The sequence below is a fragment of the Elephantulus edwardii genome, unplaced genomic scaffold (assembly GCF_000299155.1).
Source record: "Elephantulus edwardii isolate Elephantulus edwardi_28Jun2011 unplaced genomic scaffold, EleEdw1.0 scaffold00041, whole genome shotgun sequence".
Taxonomy (NCBI): Eukaryota; Metazoa; Chordata; class Mammalia; order Macroscelidea; family Macroscelididae; genus Elephantulus; species Elephantulus edwardii.
In genome coordinates, this window is record NW_006399791.1 from 7,400,788 (window position 1) to 7,418,802 (window position 18,015).

Here is an 18,015-nt window from a genome sequence, read left to right on the forward strand (position 1 = left end):
TGCACTTTATGTACAGTCATTCACCTGTCATTGGACACTTGCATGTTGCTATGATGCTGAGCTCTGGCGGCCTTGTGGTAAGAATCTGAACTGCAGTAAGGCATGTGGTTCAAATCCACCAGCTGAACTGTGGAAGAAGGATGGACAATCTGCAATTAATTGCCTCTGAAAACCCTCTGGAAGGTCAGCTGTGGGCTATAGGTCGATTTCCACTCAACGACAACAACAACTTGATGCTGCACAGATTCCAATGAAGCTTCCTGAGTAAGACAAACTAGGAAGCAAGCCCCGGAGGTCAGCTTCCAAAATAAACTACCGGAAGCCCAGGGGATCAAAGCAGCCTTGGACATGGTGCAGGGCTGGGCCATATACTGTTGTATGAGGCATTTCCAGGAGTCGGGCGCTGACTTGACTGCAGATTATGTTCTCAAGGGTTGGTGTGATGTGAGAGTAAGTGTGCTCTAGGTGAGGATGAGGAGTGTGCCGTTGAGGAAAGGGCACAGATGTGGGCTGGGTTCAGAACCCCGTTGGGTTGGGTTTCCCCACCTCTTGCTGCACCCCCACCCTGCTCTGCAGGCACCGCTCCGTCCCATGCTGTGGGCAGTCCCTGCAGGCTCTAGTGTGGCTCCATCTGTGAAGCCAGGGTTCAGTAAGCCGCATCCAAGGCTGCCTGTGCTTATTAATTAACCATCCAGCTGCTGCGAGGTCGACTTTGACCCACAGCAACCCCACTTGTGATTTTCCAGAAGCAGATTACCAGGCCTTGCTGCCCAGTGCCCCTGGATGGACTCAAGGTTCTCAGGGTATTGTTGTTGTTGTTGTTAGAAGTGAATGTGTTAACTGTTTTCCCACCCAAGGATTCCTCCCTGTCTTCAGTGACTAATGGGGAAGGGACAGTTTTTCTTTAAGTTTTCTATGGAATACACTTTTTGGCTGTTGGTTTTTCTTAGAAATCATGGCCTTTCTTGAAGAGCCTCTCCCTACTCCTGTCTCCATCTGCACTGGCTCCTTGGGTCCCTGATGAGCTACCATGGGCTCCTTTGATGCTTCTAGAGCTGTGGGAACTGGCCAGTCCTGAGCTGGCTTAGAGCAGGATTCTGAATTCAGTTAGCAGATGTCCTTGGCATTGAGTGAGGTCTGTGGCTTCTAGCTCTGCTGTTGTTGAACTGTCTAACTTTGGAAAATAAACCTGTCATCTCTCTGGACCTCAATTTTCCCACATTTGAAAGAAATAATGGTAACCTACTGGGTTGGGATGACAGAAAAAGAATTGACGCCTTTGAGCTGTGATGTTAGAGAAGAGCACTGAGCATCCCATGGACGGCCAAGAGAATGAACAGCTATGTCTTGGAGAGGGTGCAGCCGGAATGCTCTTTGGAGGCAAGAATGATGAGGCTTCACCACACATACTTTGGGCATGTTGCTAGGAGGTGCTATTCCTTGGAGAGGGACATGATACTAGGAAGGGTGGAGGGTCAGTGCAGAAGAGGAGGACCCTCAACCAGGTGTATTGACACGGTGACTGCTGCAGTGGGCTCTTGTGTGTCAGGAAGTGTGAGGAAGGATGGTGCGGGATAGAATAGGGTTCAGATCTTTTGTTGATAGGGTCACTATTAGTTGTACTTGACTTGATGGCACCTAACAACAACAATAACAACAACAGTAGGTTGTTTTGAGGGTTAAGTGGAATCCCATGGTAGAGGGTGAGATACATGCAGTTGCTTTGACATCTGACATGAATACCTTGTGTGTGTCAGAGCAGAATTGTGGCTTTGGGTTTTGAGTTTTTTCTTTTTTAAAAGCATTTTATTTATAGTGCTTGAGGTGAAAACTTTGTGTAGCAAATTAGCTTTCTTTTTAAAAAATGTCCTAATTTTTTAAAATTATGATTTTAGTGAAAGCTTACAGAGATTGGTTTTCATTCATTCATTTATACATGTTTCCCTCCCTTCGCCTCTGCCAATTCACTTTGTCCTGCTTGTCCTGTTCCAGATTGCTAATTGTCACGCACATAATGCCTAATCTCCATTTCTGTCCATTGTCTTTCCCTTCGCCTCTTCCAGGGCAGTGATCATTATCCATCCATTCTTCTCCTGCTCTCCCCCCCTCCCCGTCCATCCTATTGTTATAACAGTGGACTTTGATCCTGAGATAATTCACTGTGCATAGTGTCTTCCCAGAATAACCGAGCAAAACCCAAGGATAACCAAAACCCCCAACCAGAAAAGGATAAACTAGAAGAAATGGGACATTCTAAAAAATCAAATCCTCATGTGTATCAAACAATTTCTCTAATAGAGTAAAAAGGAAGCCCACAGATGGGGGGGGGGAATCTGAAATGATAGTGATGTATCTGGGAAGGGACTCATAGTTAAGGTTTATAGAATACTCCAGCAGCTCAACAAGAAGACAGACAAACCTCAAATGGACAGAAAATATGGATATGGTCTAGTGGCAAGAAACTGCACTACAATCCCAGAGGTGTGCGGTTTGAATCCACCAGATGCTTTGCTGAAGGAGGGACAATCTCCTCCTGTACCAGTCAGATCTGATTTGACAGTACACATACAAAAAAAAAAAAAAAAAAAGAAAAGAAAATATGGATAAATGCTTCACCAAAGAAGAAAGTTAGAAGGCAACAAACACATGAAAAACACTCAAAATCTCTAGCTCTTGTTGTTGTTAAGACAGAAGTGACCCATAGCTGACCCTCTAGTGAGTTTTCAGAGGCTGTAAATCACATGGAAGGAGATTATTCACCTTCCTCCCACCTTCATCAGCACATAGTGTTTCAAAACAAAATAAAGCAACAGTTGCCTTTGAGTACATTCTGACTCATAATGACCATCTATGTGCCAGTGCAGGACTGTGCCCCACTCCACAGGGATTCTGTGCTGTGACCTTTCAGAAGCAACATCCAAGCCTCTGTCAAGGAGGCTCTGAGTGGGTTTGAAGGGCCAGTCAGGGATGACTTGTGTAGCTGTCACACCACCTACAGGTTCCAGGAGGAGCTGAGTTTGTATTGACACTGCTTTCTTCCTCACTTCAAGTTAATCTCAAATTGCAAACAGCAGAGTTAGTGACGGGCTGACTTTAGGAGGAACTTATTGGAAGAACAAGGGATAGTCATAAAATTACAGGGGGCGTGAAAGAACCAAGCCTGGACTGTGGAATCTGGACTCTCCCCCACCTGCTGCTGGGCCCAGCTGATCCTTATTCTCTTGCTTGGCACCTGCCTCCAGACTGTAGGGGAACAGTATTTGCCTGGCCAGATCTGGCCTCCTTGACCAGACTGTGCTGACATCGGGGCTGATTGTGTGTGGCCATTCTTAAAGGGGGGACACAGGTTCTCAAGAGTTGGGAAGCTGCTCCTCACAAAGGGGGTAGCCTCTGGGTCGCAGGAATCCCAGCTGTCTCTTGTGCCCTGTGGTCAGGGTCATGGGAAGATGATGGCTCCCCCAGTCTACCCAGGAGCATGACACACTGTGTTTGTCGGATTCTAGATGCTGACAAGAGGATCAAGGTGGCCAAGCCCGTGGTGGAGATGGACGGTGATGAGATGACCCGCATCATCTGGCAGTTCATCAAGGAGAAGGTAGTGCTCCCCCAAGGAGTGCTCTTCAGGTGGGCTGGGCCGCGGTGCTTTCTCAACACAGGCCTCCTGGCCCGGGATTTAGCCGTCACCCAGGAGGGCAGGACTATCCCATCACTCTCCTGTCCACCTTTCTCCCACATGCTGACCACTAGCAGTTCTTGGTGGTATGAGGCAGTCTGTGGCCTGTGGTGATCGCCTGTCTGGAGGTGGTATGTTTAGAAAACCTGAGCAGATTCTGGGCTGGTCACATCCTTGACTCCCTGTATTCTCCCATGTTTCCTTGTGTGGGGCCCAAAGGGGACAGGCTGGTCTGTCTGCAGGGCGACTGCACAGCCGTGGTGACCACATAACCAGGGGTTCCCACTCAGGTGCCCTGGCTTCTCCAAAGCAGCTGTGGTCTGGGAGTGCTCAGGAGAACGTGCTGTCCATGTGCACGTCCAGAAAGCTGCCATCTCTGCTCGTCCAGTTCTTAAAGCGCCCAGGGGAGAAGGAATCTACTGGGTAGAGAAATGTGGATGCATTTGGAGCTGGGTTTTGGCTGAATTCTAGGCCATGGAGAAGGTGGGAGGAAGGAAGGTCCACATTGAGGAAGAGTTCTGGTCTGGTCCCTTGACTCCGTCCAGAGTTCCAGGCTCAGACCAGCTTTAGTCTCCTACTGCACTGCGCCCTCCACTGCCCTCCTCTGGTCTTTGTCCTCAACTGGGTGCCTCCTGCCATGACCCACAAGCTCTCCTGCATGCCCTCTGGTGTCCTGACCCCAAGCCATAGCCATGTGACTGATGCCTTGGTCTGGCTATCTGTCTGTCCCTAGCTCATCCTGCCCCACGTGGACGTCCAGCTCAAGTATTTTGACCTTGGGCTTCCAAACCGCGACAAGACTGATGACCAGGTCACCATTGACTCTGCGCTGGCCACCCAGAAGTACAGTGTGGCGGTCAAGTGTGCCACCATCACCCCTGATGAGGCCCGAGTGGAAGGTGCGGGGATGGGGACAGGCATGGGAATGGGATGAATTGGGTGGACATCCTGCCATGCCACTCATCTTGAGGCTTGGAGACGAGTGGGAGCTTCTGCAGCTGGACAAGAGGGGTCCGTGAGCCCAGCTGCACTTGGGCCTGGAGTGGTAGTATGTGGGGACTATGACCCAGCTCCCTGAGAATGCCCTAGACAAGTTGTTGTGTGCCATTGAGTCTGAACCAACTCATAGCTGACCCTCCAGTGGGTTTTTAGAGGCAGTTAATTGCACAGGAGAAGATTGCCCATTCTCCTGTGGAGCAGTTGGTGGATTTGAACCATGTGCCTTTGGGATTGCACTGCAGCTATAATCTTAATGCTGTTACCGAGTCTACTCCAACTCTTGGTGACCTGTTAAGTAGAAGTGTGCTTCATAGTGCTTTCCAATGTGAATTTTTCTGACAGTAGGTTGCCAGGCCTTCCTTTCAAGCACCTCTTGGGGGACTTGAATCTCTAATTTCATTTAACAGCAAACCATGTTAACTGTTTATACCAGGCAAGGACACCATAGTAGCCTTGTTATGTGCTGTAGAGTCAGAGCTGATGCATAGCTGACCTTCCACAGAGTTTTCAGAGGTAATGCATTGCATGGAAGGAGATTACTTTTCTTTTTCCCAAGTACCAGCCAGTGAATTTAAACTGTGTGCCTTTTGGTTGGTGGCCCAACTCCTAACCACTAGGCCATAGAGACCTTAGAGACTGCTGTAGATGATGGCTCAGGTTCTGTGGTTCTGTTGTAGCTGAGACCAGACTCCATGTGTCCTGGCTCCCAGGCCAGTGTGATTATGCTCTCTCTGATCAGTAGAGATGTTGGCAGTAACATGATGAGGAGAGAAATGCTGATAAAAATGGCTCCTCTGGGCCACCCACCCCTGACCTTCCAGTTCTCTGCAGGCAGCTTGACAGGCTTGAGGCTGTCTCTGTGGGGGAGTGTCCAGGCCTGTGCCCTTCAGAGCCTTACAGACCTGGGAACCTGGCTAGTATCCTTCTGCCATCCTGGTGTGCAGGCTGTCCCCTAACCTGTTCCCACGACCATGTAGGGTGCTCGGAGTGGCAACCTCACCAGCACTGGGCTGGCTGCCAGTCCTCTGTTCTGGGGTCCTGTCCTCAAGGGTCCATGAGATGGTGCCAGTGTGTGGATAAAACACATCACAGATAATTCAAGAAAGAATACTTTCAGAGCTGCCTCTCCCTCCACCCTGGCCTGCTGGTGTTGTGTGAAGGAATTAGGAGGGTGCCTTTCCCACTCTGGACCTCCTCCTGTCCTTCCAGGTTATTTCTGGCCTTAAGGTGTCAGAATCCCCTCTCCTCCCTCCCCCAAAAAACCCTCCCTGCAGTTTTTAAAGAAAATAGAGAACTATGAGAAGAGCAACATTTCTTTACATTTTGTTTTTTGTTTTTTTTTTTAAATTCCAGGTTGAGTGAGTGTTTCCAGAACTCATTAGTTTTCTGGTCAACATTTTATGCACATTTTCTTTGGGACCTGGTTCCCATGTCCCTAGTGCACCAGCACTTGTCCCACTTCCTCCCTGAGATGCCTGTTTCCATTCATCCTTTTCTCCAGCCTGCTGAGCTTTGTTGTTGGCAGACCCTTTGGGTCTTACCTGCTTAGTGTTCCGAGGAGCTGTTGTTCATGGCATAGACCTGCTAGTGTTTGGTTGAGAGTTGATCCTTGGGTGGGTTCTGTTGTGGGATTTTTAGAGCTGGCCTCTTCTCTCATGTTTCCTTTTATTCATCTGTGGCCCTGAGGTTAATCCCCATGTGTGGACAAGAAGGGTCACAGTCTTAGTCATATGGCATGGTTAGTGGTGGTATTGGGACTAGAACCCTCTGCTCCTTGGTGGCAGGCCTGTGTCCTCTGCTGCCACATCTGCTCTGCTCAGAGCATCTGGAGCGAGGCTGGCTGGTTTCGCAGACCAAGATTTTCGCCCAGACTAAGCTACCTCCACATAGGATGATGGAGATAATGAGGCATTTACATGTTATGTGAAATGTGTTGCCATGGTGCTGATGCCAATTTATGGACACTCTCTGTGTGCCAGCATTGAACCATTCTTCATACGGCTCAGTAGAGTTGTTTTCAGGAGTAATTGCCAGGCCTTTCTTCAAGGTGTCTCTGAGTGGGCTTGAACCCACAACCTTTTGGTTAACAGTTGAATAGTGCGTTGATCATTTGAACCACTTATTAACTCTCATTTTCCATATTATCTCACTTATTCCTCACAACAACTGATCGACGTAGGCATTTTAGCAGTAGTTTTACTTAAGCCACTGGTGTAAGGCTCATAGTTAGAAATGGTGGAACTGGGACTTGAACTCAGTAAATCTGAGTCCAGAGCACACAGCCAGATTCTAGACCCTGCTGGATGATTTTAGGATGCCTGTCTGGCTGTATACTTGCTTGAGGTCAAATTCTGGCTGGAAAGGGAAGGGAGGCTGCAGTGAACCCACTTCATCTCTGTCCATGCAGAGTTCAAGCTGAAGAAGATGTGGAAGAGCCCCAACGGAACCATCCGGAACATTCTCGGGGGGACCGTGTTCCGGGAGCCAATCATCTGCAAAAACATCCCACGTCTCGTTCCTGGCTGGACCAAGGCCATCACCATTGGCAGACATGCCCATGGCGACCAGGTAGGCCATGGCAGGAGGCTGGGCCCACTGACCTGGGACTCTTGCCCACAGCCCAGGCTTGAGCTGTGCTCTCATCTCTGCAGTACAAGGCTACAGACTTTGTGGCAGATCGGGCTGGCACATTTAAGATGGTTTTCACCCCGAAGGACGGCAGCGGCACCAAGGAGTGGGAAGTGTACAACTTCCCTGCCGGCGGCGTGGGCATGGGCATGTACAATACGGACGAGGTGAGCACCGAGCCCATGGGCCTGACTTCCCGTTGCTCTCGCTGGTTTCTTGCCTCCAGAGGGCTGTGAGCAAATACATGTAGGATGCATGAAGGGCCTGTATCGAGCCATGTGGTGTGGGGCTTGCCTGCTTCCCCAACTGTGCCCGAGTGTTTGTACTGGACCGCAGATGCACCCCAGGCCTCTGCATGTGTGTTTGTCAGGACACTTCTTTCCAAAACTCTTGTTATTGGTGTGTACTGTACAGTTGGAATCAACCCATAGCTCACCCTCCAGCAGGTTTTCAGAAGTAGTTAATCACATGGGAGCGAGGAGGTTGCCCTTCCTTCTCCCAGGGAGCAGCTGGTGGCCTTGAACCGCATGCCTTTGGGATTGCAGAGCAGCTTCTTCCTGCTAGGCCACCAGAGCTCCCTTTCAGCAATCTAGTTAAGAACTTTTCCCTTCTCAACGCTGGCCTTATTCTCAGTCCCTGGTTGGCAGAAATGGTCACCAGGCACTGTAGGCTTCTCCTCTGCTGGCTGGGCTGGTCAATTGGAAGAGTGTCTTTTCATTCAGTTGTTGTCAACCTCCTGGTGACCCCATGCACGAGAGAACAGAACAGTGTCCAGTCCTGTGTCATGCCCACGAAGGGCTGTGGGATTTTCATTGGTTTTTTAGATACAGATTTCCAGACCTTTCTTCCTAGTCTGTTTTAGCCTGGAAGTTTCACTGAAACCTGTGCAGTATAACATACAAGCCCCCACAGAGGGCCGTGCAAGAAGTATATTGGCTGGAATTGAACCTGGGTCTCCTGCATATCCCAGTGCCTTCTCTTTACCTATTGCCCTGATGAGAGGTCCAGCTAGGGTCACCCGACCATCTTTGAGCCAATCACAGAGGTTCAAAGAAGTCAGCGCCATGACTGGGTAAACCAGGGTCACACTGGTGGGTCTTGTGAAGCTTCACTTCAACCATATCTTGTAAGAACTGGGAGATAAAAGTAGCTTTCAAAACCAAAGTTGAGGGACTGTGCCCAGAAGCCTGGAGAGTGTATAATATTGTGTGCTCAGACAGCATGACTGGGGTTATCGGATGTCTGTGAGGTTTGTGTGGGTAAGATGTCATGCCTGGATGCCCGGCTTGGCCTGGGGGTGAGGGGCTGGCAGTCCCAGGCTTGGAGACGATGGCAGGGACACTGTCTCTCTGCAGTCCATCTCGGGCTTTGCACACAGCTGCTTCCAGTACGCCCTCCAGAAGAAGTGGCCGCTGTACATGAGCACCAAGAACACCATCCTGAAAGCCTACGACGGGCGCTTCAAGGACATCTTCCAGGAGATCTTTGACAAGTAACCACCTCCTGAGAACCCACCGCTCCTCCTCAGCCCCCGGTTCCTTGCCTTCCTGCCCTCCCGGGGAAGTCCCTGGCCAATTTGGCTGTGCTCCGAGGCTTGGGGAGGGCTCCCCAGCCTGCCCTCACCACACCACAACAGACCCTTTTGCTCCCAGGCACTATAAGACTGACTTTGACAAGAACAAGATCTGGTACGAGCACCGGCTCATTGACGACATGGTGGCTCAGGTCCTCAAGTCTTCGGGTGGCTTTGTGTGGGCCTGTAAGAACTACGATGGGGACGTGCAGTCGGACATCCTGGCCCAGGGTAGGCTTCTTGTGGGGCCGGACTGTGAGTGTCTGGCTGAGGGATTTTCAGACTGTTATTGTTAGGTACTGGTCAGAATTGACTCATAGCTGACCTTCCAGGGGGCTTTCAGAGGCAGTAAATCACACAGGAGGAGATTGTCCATCCTTTCTTCCCAAGGAACAGAGGGTGGATTCAAACCATGTGTCTCTGGGTTGGCAGCACAGCTCCTTATAACTAAGCCTCCAGAGCTACCTTCAAACTCTGTTAGCAGCCAACAAACATCTGTAGTGGCTAAAAGTCTCTAGATGACTCACTTGCCATTGCAGAGTTTGCTGTGGACAGCAGAGGGCAGGACTTCCCTGGTGCAAGGATGGATCAGGGCCACAAACTAAGTTTGAACCTGTCAATCACTAAGGCTGTTGTTACAGAGAAACACAGGAATTGAAGCCCTAAAGGGTATGGTGGGTCAGTTCTAGTGCTTTTCCTGACCGTGAAGGGACCAAGAACAGTGGTTTAGGCTCCAGGTGGGCTCAGTGGGAAGATGGGCTCTAGTGAACCAGGCAGTTTTTAATTTACAGACTGTTTCTTTTTGTGTGACAAACTTATGGTTGGAGGAGAATTCAGGGGAAGATGGCAAGTTCCCAGACTCTCAGGTATCTTGAAAGACCAAGTGGATTTCAGTAGAAAGCATGGATGAGAGTACAAGGAAAGGCCACCAAGACCATCCAGATATGCTGGGAACAAGAGCAGGAACACTGGTGACAGGTCTGTGAGCTAAAGGACAAAGGTCCCATGAAAGATCTAGAGAGACAGAGAAACAAGGTCACAAGAGATGCTGCCTGTGAGATCAGGGGAGTCAGTGACAGAGATGAAAAGGCAGAGTTGAGGTCTTAATAATAAATATATAAAGAACTTCTGGTCTCATTTTTAAAAAAATTAATGGTGATCTACTCATTAGAACAATTCCTGCCTAGGATGTGAGGAGGAAAAGCTACAGATGGCTGGAGAGAGAGGTGTAAATGGTGACTTTGTGAATAGTGCACATTGGTTTTCTTTTTAAATGATACTCTTTTGTTGTGTTTTTGGTGAAGGTTTACACAGCAGGTTAGGGTCTCGTTCAATTAATTTCTACCCAAATTGTTCTGTGACATTGGTTAGAGTATTTACAAGGTGTGAATATTCTCATTAATTCCAGTCTGCTGGGTCTGTTTCCATTAATCTAGTTTTCCTGTCCCCTTACGTTCTCATTTTTGTTTTAAAGTAATTGTGGGCCATTTTTGTCTCATAGATGATTTTTTTGAGGAGCACAATACTTAAGGGTGATATTTATTATCTTGTGAACCAATCTATTATTTAGCTATAAGGTGACCTCAAAGACTAGTTTAGGTTCAAAGTTTGAAGAGCAGTAGTCTTGGGAAGTCCTCCAGTCTCATCCAGTCCGATAGGTCTAAATTTCTTTTCCCCCAAATGGATTTAAGGTTCTATTTTATGTGTGTGTGCTTCTGTATATGTTTATATATGTATATATGTGTGTAAGTATGTATTATATATATAAATAAATATTTGTAAATATAATAGTATGTATATTTTACTCTTCTTCCAGTCTGTCTGGGTCCATATAGCTGGCCCCTGGTTAGAGTCCTTGGTAGTGGTTGCTGAGCACCATCTAATTCTTCTGGTTTTAGGAGGCCATGGTTGATGCTGACTGTATTATACGTTTGAGTCTTTGATTTCATTCTTTCACTTTTGCTCTGGATGAGTAGAGACCAATAATTGTATCTAGGATGGCAGCTCATTAGCTTTTAAACCTCAGATACGACACACCCAGCTAGGATATAGAGCACAACTATATATTATGCCAAATGCCTGAGATGTCTCAGGAGACCGTGGTCCTAATCCTACTAGCTGAGCAATCCAATCTTTTGAGGTGTCTGTTTGCATCTAAGAAGTATCTGTAAGTAAATTGTGTCCACTGTGTGCTTTGGTACATGTATGTGTACATATGTGTAGTCACATGGTTCCATAGGTAAATCCGTACATCTGTGCATATGCTTTGTGTGTGTAAAACGTCAATTTATCATAGTACCATGTTTGTCCTTTGTGACTGATTTATTTTATTCATGTTTCCAAATTATGGAGGAGTAGTGATGTCAATTTGAGGACTAAGGTGTGTCTGATTCAGGCCGTAGTCTTTCTAATTGTTAACTATGCACCTGAGGCCTGGACTATGAATAAGGATGACAGAAAAAGAATTGGTGCCTTTGAGCTGTGGTGTTGGAGAAGAGCACTGAACACCCCATGGACAGCCAAGAGAATGAACAGCTATGTCTTGGAGAGGGTGCAGCCAGAGTGCTCTTTGGAGGCAAGATTGATGAGGCTTCGCCTAACATACTTTGGGCATGTTGCTAGGAGGTGCTATTCCTTGGAGAGGGACATGATTTTGGGAAGTGTGGAGGGTCAGTGAAGGAGAGGAAGACCCTCAACCAGGTAGATTGACACGGTGACTGCTGCAGTGGGCTCTTGTGTGTCAGGAAGTGTGAGGATGGTGCAGGACAGGACTAGGTTCAGATCTTTTGTTCATAGGGTCGCTATGAGTCGTACTTGACTAGATGACACCTACCACAACCACCAATGTCCTTCATACCCACTCATGTTGGGAGATGTTGCACAGACCCTTTATTCATTATTGTTGCTTAATATCTGATTGCATTTAGGTACCAGCTTGTCTATTCATCCACTGGTGGGCACTTAGACAGTTTCCAGCTTTTTGCTGTGTGACTAAGGCTGCAGGGAACACATGTGTTCATTTGTGTCATGGCTCTGATTTCATTTGCATCTATACCTTGGGATGGGATTGCTGGATCATATGGTATTTAACTATAAATAGGATTGCTGGGTCATACAGTGGTTTTATTTGTAGCTTTTTAAGGAAGCGCCACACCGTTTTCCATAGCGGCTGCACCACTTTACATCTTCACTAGCTGTGGGAGCTCTGGTGGCCTGGTGGTAAGAAGCTGTGCTGCAATCCCGAAATGCAAATCCACCCTCTGCTCTGTGGGAGGAGGACGGGCAATCTCCTCCATGGCATTTAAGTGCCTCTGAGGACCTGCTGAAGGGCCAGCCATGGATCCGTTCCGACTCAGCACACAGCAGTAGCAGTGTATAAGAGCTCTAATCTCCTCACAGCCTCGCCAACATTTTTTTTTCCTTTTTTTGTTTGGTGCAGTTGTTGTCAGGGTGAGAGGGTGTCTCATTGTGGTTTTGATTTGCATCTCCCCAATGGCTACTGACCGTGAGCCATTCTTCTCAGATGCCTGCATGCCTTTGGTGAAGTGTCTGTCTGTTCATATCTTTTGCCCATTTTTAACTGATTTATCTTATTGAGGTATTGAAGTTTTCTACACCCTTCTCAAATATGCTGATATTTCCCCTCCCTAGTGTGTGATTCTTCCTTCTACTCTTTTGGAGAAGTCTTTTGATGAGCATAAATATTTAATTTTTAGGAGGTCCCATTTATCTAGTTCATCTTCTACTGTTTGTGCATTTTTAGTTAAGTTTGGTGTATTATTTATGCCAAGTAGAAGAGCCCCTGGCATTGTCTCTATTTCTTTTTTTCCCCATGATCTTTGTAGTTTTAGGTTTTATATTTAGGTCTTTGACCTATTTTGAGTTAGGCTAGGTGATTCTTTTTTTTTAACCATGATTTTTAATTTTGTCTCATTGTCTTTATTTTTAGCTTTATATTGTATGTTGAATGAAAGTTTATACGGAAAACTGGTTTTCCATTCAACGCTTCTTCTGTGTTTTGTTTTGTGACATTGACTGCAGTTTTTAGAACTCAATATAATGTAACTATTTTATTTATCATTTATTACGGTGCAAGTAAAAGTTTACAGTAAAGTCATTTTCTCATTCAACAGATGGTACGCATTTTGCTTCATGCCATTGACTGTAATTCCCCCTGTGACATCACTTATCCCTCCTGCTCCTCTGTTTCTGCTCTTCCTTTCCTACATTCTAAACTTTGTTTTGGGCAAATGCCACCCCTTTGATCTCAGTGGTTGGTTGATTGTGCTAGGGAATGCCTAGCTCCTTCTGTCACCCCTCACCTTATAAGTCAGTGTATATTTGATGGAAATGTTAGCCACAGAGGATTATTCAGTTCCAGACTTGAAGGGTGGTTAAGAGGTGCAGTCTCAGGGTTCCACCAGTCTATCTGATCACGTACCCTGGTCTTTTTTTTTTTAATGATATTGTGTTTTGTTCCATTCTGTCCAGAACTTTCTGTTTATTGTAATGTCTTTCAGAGTTGTCAGCGCTGGTGACCAGGCATCACTATCTTTTTTTCTGGTCTGAAGAGTCATGGGCTTTGATCGTCTCAGTCTGTTAGTTTCTTTGACTAATTTTCCCCATGCGCCTTTCATTGTCTTCATTCTTCTTTGCTCCAGAGCAGGAGGGACCAATAGTTGCACCTCATTTGGCTCAATTGGTTTTTATAGGCTGTGTTGTACCATTTGACCTTGATGTTCCCCGAGTCCATGATCCTGAGCCCCTAGGCCCAGTGACTCATTCCCTCAAGCAGGTGGGAGACAGTTAAGAAGTTTTCAAAACTCTGCTTCATGTATGCTCTACTATATTTGCTTAGCTTTCTCCTGAGGAACAGCTGGTAGATTCGAACCATCTGTTTTTGGGTCGGGAGTGAAATTCCCTTACCCACTAGGCCATCAGAGATCCTACTATATTTGCAGTGTATGCAAATACATAGGCAGAAATAGCTTCTATCAAACCTATATGTATTTTTCTGTGCAGCCCACTGTCCTTCCCCACTGTGAAGCTTGTGTATCTATGTATGTATCTACTCAAAGACTGGCATTTTTTCCTGTTATTGTTGACTTGCCAATGTAGCCTAAAGTGCTTGTGCTTCTCCCAAGATCTTCTATTACCTCTGCCCTTTTGTGCAGTAGTACTACGCTGTCTGCCTGCTGCCTTGGATAAATGATTTTTCTATCCAAACTGTCTACTTTTTCTTTGGGGGCATCCATGGGGTGCGTTGAAGGCCAGGAGTTCTTGAACACAGAAAAATTCACAATGAATTGCACATCTCTGTTCCTTTAAAAAAAAAATTAAGCGGGGAAAAATGACACCTGAATTTGGGAACATAGGAACATTTTGGAAAAGAACCACCAAGCCATTACTTCAAAGTGGCCAAATGATCAGATACAGTGGGTCCTAGGCTGGGTGGACAGACTTGAGAGGCTGAAGAATCCGGGCTTAGGGAGTTGCTGAGTCTTATAACATATAGGCTCTGGGATGAGTGCAGGTAGGGACACAGTGTATCAATGTGCTGATGACAGCTGCCCTCAGCATCCCCTGCCGTGTCCTGTCCATAACAAGCATGGACGAGCCTGACACTGTCTCTGTCTCAGTGTGTGGCGTTGGGGTAAGAGGCACCTGGTGAGGCGCTCAGGTAGGTCTGACCCTGGTGGTGCAAGGAGAGATGCCAGTGCTGAGGGAGTTTTCTGTCTGCAGGCTTCGGCTCCCTTGGACTTATGACCTCTGTGCTGGTCTGCCCGGATGGGAAGACCATTGAGGCAGAGGCTGCTCATGGGACTGTCACTCGCCACTATCGAGAGCACCAGAAGGTGAGTGGGGGGCTTGGCCACAGTGCTCACTCACTCCAGGTGCCCAAACATGGGGCTTGCAGGCTGGAAGAGAGCCTGGTCTTGCCAGTCTAGGGGTGGGCAGCTGTGTACATGGCCCCTTGCTAGCTGGACCCTCGAGGGCCTCTTGATCCCTTGCCACCCCTGCTCCCAGGGCCGGCCTACCAGCACCAACCCCATCGCCAGCATCTTTGCCTGGACACGTGGCCTGGAGCACCGGGGGAAGCTGGATGGAAACCAGGATCTCATCAGGTGAGCACGAGTGAGGGGCTGAGCAGGCCAGAGCCTGTCCCAGGGCCTCGCACACACTGCTGGGCCTCACTCCACCTTGTCCCCACAGGTTTGCTCAGACCCTGGAGAAGGTGTGTGTCGAGACCGTGGAGAGTGGAGCCATGACCAAGGACCTGGCAGGCTGCATCCACGGCCTCAGCAAGTGCGTGGTCCCAGGTTTAGGGCAGGGATGGCCGTCTGGGGCCTCGAGCCGAACGGGAAGTGACCAGGGCACCCCTCCCTGAGTATTCCCCCTGAGCCAACTTAGCGCTTGGTTGTATGGCCTGAGCCTGTACAGGTGCAGCATGAAGAGTGTGGGGGCCCCCCCAGACCAGGATCAGTGAGTTTGTCCCCATCCCTGACCCTGGCTGACCCTTTCCCATCCTCTCCCTGACCCACTTCCCAGCTTCTCCCAGGAGAGCATGTACCCAGTTATCCCATCACCTGGAAAAGACAAGGCAGACCCTACCAGGCTCCTGGCATTTCTGGGTGGTATAAATGATACATACTTGGCTGCTAATGGAAAGGTTGGAGGTTTGTGTCCACCAAGAGGCAGTTTAAAAGAAAGACAAAAAAAGTGGAAAACCCCAGTTATGAACATCTTTAGGGAACAGTGCAGAACTGGGGGTCTCACGAGGCAGTGGCCTCTACTATAGCTGGCTGTTAGCAGGTCCTCCTGTGTGCATTGTGGCCAGGTGGCAGCAGGCCTCCAGCAGCCTTGGGCCTGTGGCTGGGCCTGCCTACTCTTGTGGGCCTGTGGCTGGGTCCACCCACCCCCGTGGGCCTGCGGTTGGGCCTGCCCGCCCCCGTGGGCCTGCGGCTGGGCCTGCCCATCCCCTTGGGCCTGCGGCTGGGCCTGCCCACCCCTGTGGGCCTGCAGCTGGGCCTGCCCGCCCCCATGGGGCAGGAGGCCAGTGGCTGAGATGCTCGTGCTCAGGCTGTCTTCTGGGAGGGCCCAGCTGACCCCACCCTGATGTGGATGGTGTTCTCTTGGCAGTGTGAAGCTGAATGAACATTTCCTGAACACCACAGACTTCCTGGACACCATCAAGAGCAACCTGGACAAAGCTCTGGGCAAGCAGTAGGGGCCTGCACTGCCCAGCCTCTGTGGTGGATGCAACAGAGCCGAGCAAGCAGTGGCTGCAGGTCCTCCCAACACAACGGAGGGTGAGCCTCGCAGCTTCTCTACGGGGAGCCTGCCCACGAGGCTTTCATAGGGGACGTTTTTTATAATTGAGATATTTTTTAAAGCCTAACTGTGTTTCCCCTCATAGAGACGTGAGGCAGGAACAGCGTGTTTTACCTCAGCCAGTCAGTATGTTTTGCATACTGTAATTTATATTGCCCTTGGAACACATGGTGCCATATTTAGCTACTAAAAAAGCTCTTCACAAAACTGTCTGCTGTGTGTGTCCCTGAGGGGAAGGAGGCAGCTGGGGCAAAGGCCCTCTTGAGGCTGGCAGATTCCACAAGGGATAGACAGGCCACAGCAGCTTGGATCTAGCAGCCCCCAGCCCCTGTCAAACTAAGGAGACACCCATAGAAAGAGGGGGCCTTCCTCCTTTGTTGTGAAGAAATAGCCCGAGCGCCCACTCAGACTCTTCACGTGCAGGCTTTGGGCTTTCTGGAATTTTCTAGCACAATCTAGTTCTATCTTCTCCATTCTAGGGACTGTCATACTTTCCAAAAGGTTCTGATTATTTTTTCCCATTGGTCTTAACCTTTTAAATGCCTCCCAGCCCTTTTATTTCTCTACTGAGCGTAGTTCCTACCCAGCATTGGCCTTAATGGCCACAATGGCTTGAGGGTGTATGAGAGTGAGAAGAGACTGGTCCTCTGGGAGTCTGGGACCCTGGTTCCCAAACTTGGGTTCCCTTTCACCACTCTGAGGCAAAACTAGAAAAATCAGGCCACAAAGTTGCTAGAAAGCCATTTTAAAAATTGTCCTTTATGTGGGCTTATGTTTTGAATTTTTAGCGTTAAAGCTCCCAGAGAAGAGTCGTCTTTGCTTATTTGACAAAACAAGTAACCGGTAACCCTAACGTCCATTTTCCACATTGTAGAACTCGCCTCATGGAACTCAAGTTGGGACCATTCCTGTAGATTCCTGAGTAGCTTTATGATGGGCAGTAACGCTCACGCCCCAGGTACAATGGCAGCTCACTTCCTGTTGGTGGTCAGTTCCATTCTACTCCCAGAGTTTGAGGAAGAAAAGCCAAGGAGCTGTCTGCCCCACCTCTGGGAAGGAGCCTATGGCTTCCTATGGCTTCCTACCCCTTCCAGCCCAGAGGCAGCATATGGTGGGCAGCACCCCAGAATTCAGCCTCCAGTCTGGTGTTGGGAGCTGGCTTCTGAGCTGGTGCATGAAGGCAGGTGGTGGTGGTGGTGGGGTGGTGGTGGTGGTGGAGAGCTTTTCTGTGTGAGTGGTGAGAATTCGGCAGCCTCAGTCTATGTCCCCCTTATGTGGGCCTGGGACAGTGAGCTGTAGACCCTGTGGGTGGACATTCCAGAACCTGGTCCCCTCCAGACCCCTGAAAGTTGTACGTCACTGGAGTTCCTTCAGGAGGGAGGAGGGCCAGGTTCCCCCAGGGCTGTGGAAAGACACACTGGCAGTCACCTCACTAAAGAATATTCATTTATTTATAATTATTGCTAAGTAAACTTCTCTTTCAAACAGGAACATAAAAACACAGTAGGGCTTTGCACAAGTGGAGTTTCTAAACAGTTGGTCTGAACACATGTCAAAATAAGTTAGAGCGAAATATTCGTCCAGGAGTTTCCCAAGTCACCTGAGAGGCTGGCATGCCTCTTTGGAAAAAGTTGGGGAGTGGTGAGGACGGGAGCCTTGTCAAGACCACCCCGCGCCTCAAATTGTGAGTTGTGCTGTTTCCTTCTCAGTTTTGCCCAGGTCCAAGGCACAGGGCAGGGCGTTCAAGTACAGAACCTCGCAGAGGGCCGGGGCGATGGCAGGGCTGGGAGGGGGAGCCTGCCCTCGAGGC

General features: G+C 48.7%; 1 protein-coding gene across 2 annotated transcripts in view; it reads left to right on the plus strand.

The window, feature by feature from the left end:
• IDH2 (isocitrate dehydrogenase 2 (NADP+), mitochondrial) overlaps nucleotides 1–16,412 on the plus strand; it is a 30,248-nt gene extending 13,836 nt beyond the window's left edge. Inside the window, exons 2-11 of one of the 2 annotated variants that reach the window (XM_006885166.1) lie at nucleotides 3,504–3,595; nucleotides 4,407–4,572; nucleotides 7,080–7,240; nucleotides 7,324–7,467; nucleotides 8,656–8,792; nucleotides 8,953–9,104; nucleotides 14,616–14,728; nucleotides 14,901–14,998; nucleotides 15,087–15,179; nucleotides 16,014–16,412. In XM_006885166.1, coding sequence (XP_006885228.1) covers nucleotides 3,504–3,595; nucleotides 4,407–4,572; nucleotides 7,080–7,240; nucleotides 7,324–7,467; nucleotides 8,656–8,792; nucleotides 8,953–9,104; nucleotides 14,616–14,728; nucleotides 14,901–14,998; nucleotides 15,087–15,179; nucleotides 16,014–16,101 — 1,244 coding nt within the window. In that variant the 3' untranslated portion in view covers nucleotides 16,102–16,412. The remainder of the gene's footprint in view (nucleotides 1–3,503; nucleotides 3,596–4,406; nucleotides 4,573–7,079; nucleotides 7,241–7,323; nucleotides 7,468–8,655; nucleotides 8,793–8,952; nucleotides 9,105–14,615; nucleotides 14,729–14,900; nucleotides 14,999–15,086; nucleotides 15,180–16,013) is intronic. The other variant, XM_006885167.1, reaches the window with a different exon arrangement.
• Nucleotides 16,413–18,015: the final 1,603 nt, after the last annotated feature.